The sequence below is a fragment of the Arachis duranensis genome, chromosome 9 (assembly GCF_000817695.3).
Source record: "Arachis duranensis cultivar V14167 chromosome 9, aradu.V14167.gnm2.J7QH, whole genome shotgun sequence".
Taxonomy (NCBI): domain Eukaryota; kingdom Viridiplantae; phylum Streptophyta; class Magnoliopsida; order Fabales; family Fabaceae; genus Arachis; species Arachis duranensis.
This window is the reverse complement of record NC_029780.3, coordinates 1,928,619-1,936,832: the sequence shown is the minus strand read 5'-3', so window position 1 is coordinate 1,936,832 and position 8,214 is coordinate 1,928,619. Positions and strand designations below refer to the sequence as shown.

The 8,214-nt window shown below is 34.3% G+C and overlaps 1 protein-coding gene across 1 annotated transcript; it reads left to right on the top strand.

The window, feature by feature from the left end:
* The first annotated feature begins 202 nt into the window (after positions 1-202).
* Positions 203-2,180, top strand: LOC107463912 (FBD-associated F-box protein At5g60610-like). Its single transcript, XM_021132285.2, has 3 exons — positions 203-1,289; positions 1,382-1,654; positions 2,004-2,180. Exons 1-3 carry the CDS (start codon positions 261-263, stop codon positions 2,175-2,177), a joined length of 1,476 nt encoding a protein of 491 aa, XP_020987944.1. The 5' UTR covers positions 203-260; the 3' UTR covers positions 2,178-2,180.
* Positions 2,181-8,214: the final 6,034 nt, after the last annotated feature.

Sequence of the window (8,214 nt, the reverse complement as noted above, 5' to 3'; positions counted from 1 at the left end):
AAATAAATAAAAAAATATATTATATTATTTTATTCGTATATAATTAATAAATAAAAATATATTTTTATATAAAATATCTAAATATAAAATTATTTTTAGCTTTCTCGGTAACATCCTTGAGAAAAAGATAACTGAAAAAGATATTTCTCCTAAAAAGTTAACCCGAATCTAAAATTATAAATAGATTGGAGGGAACGGAGAAGAGCGAACTGCCGCACTGGGGAGTAACAGAAGACAGAAGCAAAGAAACACTAATCGCCATGGACAGGATCAGCGACTTGCCGGATTGCATACTCTTACACATCCTCTCCTTCCTCCCTACCAAAACCGCTTTCTTCACCACCGTCCTCTCTCGCCGATGGACCCACCTCTGCCACGACCTCCAACACTTGGAGTTCAACCAAATCCAATTTCTTAACCGCAACCGTATTCGCTCAGGGTTCGGTTCACGAGAGCGATTGTTCGCCATCGTTAATTGGATTCTCTCACGCCACAGAATGCCGCCAATACGAACCTTTCGTCTCACTTGTTGCCTAGATCAATTCCATGAATTCACAACTGTGCAGGGGTTCATTAGAGAAGTTTTAGGGCCAAATCTCCAGGAATTGGACCTCCAACTCTCCATCTTCGATTTCTTCGATCGCAAAGTCGTTATTCCCAATGGCGTTTTCAGCTGCGCTTCCCTTGTGACTCTCCGTTTAAGCGGCGACATAACATTCCTTTCGCCTTCTTCTCCGTGGTGCGGTTATCACTTGCCATCACTCAAGACTCTGGAGATGCACGATGTCGCGGCCTCTATTGATGACGTGGCAGAGCTTCTCTCTCACTGCACTGCTCTTGAGACTCTCATTCTTGACTTAAACTGTCAAGTCAGCGAGGTCGGATTGAGAATTCACTTTCCTCTTTCTTTGAAGAAATTGAACTTCCGATCAGATTTCGACCCTCTTAGACGTATTGGTATCGAATGTAGGCAGCAGTTTCCCTCGACCTGTGTTTCCAACTTGCACAATGTGGAGGAAGCTATTATCAACGTTACTTCGCGAGGCTTTGTGCTCAAGTTTCTTGTGGAGTTTCGCTGGTTAAGGAGTTTGGTCCTGGGTAATTTAGTGTTTACTTGTTTGCCCCAGGCTCCTCCGGATCTTATTCCGGAATTTACCTCATTACATAGATTAGAGCTTGCTGTTGGGTGTTTCGACACGAGATATATAATGAATATGCTTGAGAAGTGTCCCATGCTTAAAGTTCTTGTTATTGTTATTCCGGAATTTTTCACTCACTTTGTTAATAAGGTATTTTGAGTTCTCATGTTCAAGCTTCGGTTTCTATAACTTTGTTGTTTTGCTGGCAATTCTTTTTAAGTGTATTTGTTGTTTTTTGCTAGGATCCATATGCGCCACGAAGATGGGAACACCCAATGAAGGTTCCTGTGAAGGTTCCTACTTGTCTTGCATCACATCTAAAAGTGATTAAAATCAAAGGATATTTTGAATCCAGAGATGATAGAGATTTTTTCGCCTATGTTCTTCAACATGGACTTGTTTTGGAGTCACTTGATATTCAGGTGGATCGTGCGAGAGCTGAAGGGTTTCCAGAAAAATTATCCCTTTTGCCAAGGAGTTCTAAGGCGTGCCAAATTAACTTTTGCTGGAATCAGGTACCATATGTTTTCTTTACCATTATGTGTACGTATCCTACTAATTATAAATACAAATAACACAATTCATCCGACATTGAGGTACCTTGCAGTGAATTCTCCTTTCAAAATCACTCTTTTTTTTTTTTGTACCGTTTATATTGCTAAATTTTTCATATCTGAGACAAGTTCTTTTGTAGTTTGAGTAGATTTCCCCAAGTGATAAATTTTCTGTTACAAAATTTTTATACTTAATAGTTTTGTTGCAGCTCATAAATACTTCTATTGCTACTGTTTTGGAATATATGCTATGCATCAAAATTCATGTACTTAATGATTTTGTTGAATATATATATATATATATATATAGGAGAAGGAGAAGGAGGAGGAGGAAGAGAAGCAGCGTCACCACGAGGACCACAGCAATGGCAACAACTTAGAACACTACAAAAAAAAGCACTATTGGAACTGTTACAAAAAAATCCAAATTTGTAACAAAATATTTTTAAGTATGGACCCAATTTTGAGATGGTCCAAATATTAAACATCCCGAACCTCAAGCTATTTTTTAATTAAAACTAGTATATATATCCATGTCTTGCATATGATAATATACTAAAATATTTAATTTTTTTATTTTTAAATAAAAAACACAGTAATTTTTGTTATAAAAAATTATATCATTAATTAAATTTAAAATTTAACTATTTTTAAGATTAAAAATAATAAAATCAATTAGTAATAATTTTACTTATTTTTAAAGTATAACAATTACTCATTAATAGTAATATATGGTTTGCAATTAAATTATGTCATTTACATTAAACTCTATTTTTTTAAAGATTTTTTTAAATAACATTGTGGTCAAATTTGTAGACATTTTCTCATAATTCATGAGTAAAATTTTTAAATCTTTTTACTCTTATGTTAAAATTGAGTTGAACATGTATAATATAATGAGATAAAATTTATCCTTGAATTATCTTCTTTATTATCATAACAAAAAAAACTAGTATGAGAACTATTTTTTTATTTTTATCTAGAACTATTTTATATTATGCTATCATTTCATTATTGGAATCAAAGTAACATGATTAACGACGTTTAATGTTAAAACTTTATAACATATTTTGTTTATTTTTGTGTTGAAGTAGTTGTATTTGAACCGAAATATTTTTTTGTTAGTTTAACTGCTAAAGATATAAGATAAATACGCAATTGAATGCATGATATGTTATCACAACGGTGACAGATTTATTGGTCCAAAATAATTTATAATGTTTTTTCTATTTTAAGATAGATAATAAAAAATTTTCTAAGAGAAGATATAATAAAATTTATACTTACCCTTTATGCATAAGCACTATTAAATATAGGAAAAATAGACAAAAGTACACCCGAATTTTCACACGATGAATAATAGATGTACTCTTTAATTTTTTAATGAGTCATTTGCATACACGAATATAAAATTCTGTTGTCAATTCTACCATTCTGTGACCTGAGTAATTATTTCGGCAGTGGTGGAGGCCAGGTGGCACAGTATTATATGATGTGGCCAATTTGGGGTGACAGTGAAAAATAGAAATATTACATTATGAAATTTGTTGAAATATTTATAAGAAAAAGGCATAATGAAATCACGGTTCATCCTCTTCCTTTTCCAATTCCTTCGAACCCTAACATAGGATGAAAAAAAAAACAACCAAAGTTGTAATCAAACTCATAAGCCAGCATCTCCCAATCCTGCTCCTACAACCCAATCAATGCCACAACCCGAAATCCCAAATGTCAATCCAAACACAACCTAGTGGCAAAGTGAAACAGGAGTCCCACCTCCTAATGGTTCCCAGCAAGAAGGTCAGAATGAAGTGTCCACCCAACAATCTAAGAATAGTCAGAAGAACAGAAGAGTATCGTATAAGAGGCCAGCACCGACTGGTCAAAGGTAAGGAGGAAGGAATGAGACACCAAAGATCTTTGTTCTTCGTGTGGAGCTTGATTCCTTTGATTCATAAACAAAATCAGAATTCACATAACAATCTTCCAGGGTTCCACTCTATAGCAGACTCAAGCACCACTGCATCAAGTCCATGCAGACACTTGTCATTATTGTAGTCGAACTTCTTCTTCCTATTTTTGGGTAGAAGACGAGCCACCACAGCTACTGGCACAAGCATGAGGTATATTCTTTCTTCGTTGAGAGTGTAACATTTTGATACATTAGTGTTTACAGAGAAAAATGAAGATAAGAAAAAGATTGGGGATTAGGAGTTATATCACAATAGATAAGGATTATTCAATAAAGGGCATACCCAAAGACACAGCGAAAACATAAAAGATAGATAAAGGTTTTCCTACTAGACCTCTAAGATACCTGTTCTTAGCAACCTAGGTCACCGGAAAAGATTCCCTACTAGACCTTCAAAGAACTTGTCCTTAACAACCTAGATCAGAGGGGCGAAAGCTGAAAGAACCACCACGCAAATCACCTTAGTGTTGGATCCTTCAATCTTCCTCGTGCAACAAGCGAAGCAAATTACTCACCTCACTTTTCACACAATAAAATGTGCTTAAAAGCAACTAAAATTTATTCATCAAAAGTTGTATAAATGATCTTACCAAAAGTGTTTAAATAGGTCCCTAATAACAAACTAAAAGATAAGATAAGATTTTTAAAATTTAAATAAGATTTGATCTTAATGGATTAGATCAGATTTTATTTTAAATTTAAAATTCTTAAAAATACTACTAAACAAATCAAATTTAAAATAAATCTTCTAACAAACTTTAACCGCATAACAAACTAAAATAAAATTCTAAAATTTCAAAATTTAATGATAAATTATGTCTCCCACTGAATTCGAAAAGCATTATTGCGCTTCTTGCTGTCCTGACTTAGCCCAATGGGCCTTACCCATTCTTCCTTGGTTAGAACTTGATGTAACCCCATATGCATAAGCGCTGCCAAGTTTCTAAAGCTCTCCTTGAGCTTCTTTGCACATACTCTAGTGATGGGGCCTCTGGAAGTGTGAAATTTTCATTCTTTCCTTTTGCCTTAGAATGCCTCAATTGTCTTTCCGAGTATGTATCATTTCCTCCTTCCTAAAAAAGATTCGTCCTCGAATCTGTGTCCATATTAAAAGGAGAGAGATCATAAATATTGAAAGTAGCAGAGACATTATACTCACCTGGTAGGTCAATCTTGTAGGCGTTGTCATTGATCTTCTCAAGAACTTAGAACGGGCCATCCCCTCTAGCATCAAGTTTAGACTTCCTCTGAGTAGGAAATCTCTCCTTCCTCAAATGTACCCAAACCCAATCTTCTGGTTCGAAGACTATATGCTTTCAGCTCATGTTAATCTTTTCAGCCGTAGATTTGTTCTTCCTCTCAATTAGGTCATGAATCTTTGCATGTATTGCTTTAACCTTCTCAGCCTTACTTGCTCCATCTAAGCTAATAAGGTCACTCAAAGGTAAAGGCATTAAATCCAAGATAGTTAGAGGATTAAAACCATAGACAAGTTCAAAGGGCAAAAAACCAGGGAAAGAATGGATTGTCATGTTATAAGCAAGCTCAATAAAAAGTAAATAATCTTCCCAAGTTTTCAAATTCTTACCAACAACAGCACGAACAAGGTTTCCAATGTCCTATTTACCACTTCAGTCTGACCATCAGTTTGAGGGTAACAAGTAGTTGAGAATTACAATTTTGTTCCCAACTTACTCCACAAAACTTTTCAAAAGTGACTTAAGAATTTGACATCACGATTAGGAACAATAGTTTAGGGAACACCATGTAAGTGCACAACTTTTCTAAAGAATAGGTCAGCAATATTTGTGGCATCATTAGTTTTATGGCAAGCAATGAAATGAGCCATTTTACTAAATCTATCTACCACAACAAAAATGCTATCTCGACCTCTCCTAGTTTTAGGCAAACCAAGAACAAAATTCATAGAAATATCAACCCATGGATGCACAAGAATAGGTAAAGGAGTATACAAACCATATGGTAAAGACTTAGATTTAGCTTGTTTACATGCAATGCCTTTAACACAAAATTTTTCAACATCTTTACGTATGTGGGGCCAGTAAAAATGCTCAGATAAAACATCCAAAGTCTTACACACACCAAAATGACCCATCAAACCTCCACTATGTGATTCTAGAACAAGTAGCTCCCTAATAGAATAAGTAGGTACACAAATCCTATTACCCCAAAATAGAAAACCATCATGCTTATAGAATTTGTTATGTGCATCATGTTCACATGCAACATAGATAGAGGTAAAAGTAGAATCAGTTGCATACAATTCCTTCATACACTCAAAACCTAACAGCATAGAAATAAGGGTTGTGATTAAAGAATACCTTCTAGATAATGCATCAGCAACCACATTCTCTTTACCTTGTTTATAGGCGATTACGTATGAAAAAGATTCAAGGAATTCTATCCATTTTGCATGTCTCTTGTTCAGCTTTCCTTGGCCCTTCAAGTGTTTGAGGGATTCATGATCAGTATGCCCCACAAATTTCTTAGGTAGTAAATAATGCTGTCAGATGTCTAAAGCTCTCACCAAGGCATAAAGCTCCTTTATCATAAGTTGTATAGTTGAGACGGGCTCTATTCAACTTCTCACTGACATAGGCGATTGCTCGCTTTTCCTACATTAAAACAGCACATATACCAATTCCGGAAGTATCACATTCTATTTCAAAAGTTTTAGAAAAATCTGGTAAAATAAGAATGGGGGCATAACACAATAATTCTTTCAAGGTATTAAAAACAAGTTCTTGTTCTTGATCCCATTTAAAGTTGACATGTTTCTTGCTGATTTCAGTTAAAGGTGCAGTAATAGTAAAAAAATCTTTAACAAACCTCTGATAAAAATCCGCAAGACCATGAAAACTTCTAACATCAGAGACACTCTGAGGTGTGAGCAATTCTCTAATAGCCTTCACCTTCTCGTCATCTACCTCAATCCCTGCAAAACTTATCATAAAACTTAAGAATACAACTTTACTCAGACAGAATGAGCACTTTTGGAGATTAGCATACAATTATCACAAGACCCATGGAACGTGTAGATAAATAAGAATTTACCTACGACCTATAACTGATACTAGATGATAAGAAATAGATTTGGAGTTAGAGTTTTTGTCACAATAGATAAGGATTATTCAGTAAAGAGCATACCTAAAGACACAGCGGAAACATAAAAGATAGATAAAAGTTTTTCTACTAGACCTATAAGAAACCTGTTCTTAGCAACCTAGGTCACTAGAAGGGTTTGCCTACTAGACCTCTAAGAAACATGTTCTTAGTAACCAAGGTCACCAAAAGAATTTTTCCTACTAGACCTTCAAAGAATATGTCTTTGACAACCTAGATCAAAGGGATGAAAATTGAATCACTAAATCTTCTCATGCAACAAGCGAAGAAAATCACTCACCTCACTTAATCACACTAAAAAAAATGTGCATAAAGCATTAAGGAAATTTTATTCATCAAAGTTATGTACATGGTCTCACCAAAGGTGTTTAATTAAGCCCATAACAAACTAGCTAAAAGATAAGATAAGATAAGATAATTTAATTTAAATCTCCTAAAGATAAGATAACTAATTTAAATCAGATTTGATCTTATTGGATTAGATCATATTTGATTTAAAATTTAAAATCCTAAAGGTATGATAACTAATTTAAATCAAATTTGATTTAAATTTAAAATCCCTAAAAATACTACTAAGCAAATCAAAAGTAAATCAAATCTTCCAACAAACTTTAACAGCAAAACAAATTAAAAATAAATGACTAAAATTCAAAAATTAATAAAAAATTATGCTTCCCATTGAATTTGAAAAGCTTTATTGGGCTTCTTGTTGTCTTGCCTTAACCCAATGGGCCTTATGAATTGTTGCCCTTTTAGCACCACTGTTTTTGAGACGGACTCTTGGTCTTCTTGATATCCAAGACTGTCATGGCACAATTCTTCTAGAATTCAGATTCTTGAATATGACAAGATTATCATTCCGTCCCTTAGCTCTAAGATGACGAAAATTCCCTCCTAATCATGTATCATTCTCTCCCTCTTCAAAAAGATTCGTCCTTGAAATGAGATGCTCTTCGTCCCTTCAAGGAATCCAAACCCAATCTCTGGGTTTAAATTCCATGGTTTGATGACTCTTCTCTACTCACTGAATTGTGGCTATGTCCTTCATGTGTGCAAGTTTAATCTTTCCAACAACATTTTTACCATCTTGTCCAAAGTGTGAAATTTGTCTTCCTTTCTTTTCATCCATATTAATGCCCCCATAATTGATCAGTGAATCTACAAAGCTTGGGAAACTTGATATAAAAACACTAGAAATTTTCTGGTTAGATGTATGAGAAACTAAGGAGTCTATGAAATTCAATGATACCAATGCACTCTTGTCTAAGCTAGAACTTTCTAAATCTCTCTTACAAATTTGTTTATTGCTCTCAGTTTCTTTGTCACTCATTGACTCCTCTCTCTCTCTCTCACTATTCTCATATTTTCTCTCAAAACTCTCACTTTCAATTAAACATTGATCTTT

What these genes read in the sequence shown, in the direction of transcription:
- LOC107463912 (XM_021132285.2), top strand. Translation starts at nt 261, where the DNA reads ATGGACAGGATCAGCGACTTGCCGGATTGCATACTCTTACACATCCTC. An exon ending in TCACTCACTTTGTTAATAAG is followed by an intron (nt 1,290 to 1,381) that starts GTATTTTGAGTT and finishes GTTTTTTGCTAG; the next exon opens with GATCCATATGCGCCACGAAG. An exon ending in TTAACTTTTGCTGGAATCAG is followed by an intron (nt 1,655 to 2,003) that starts GTACCATATGTT and finishes ATATATATATAG; the next exon opens with GAGAAGGAGAAGGAGGAGGA.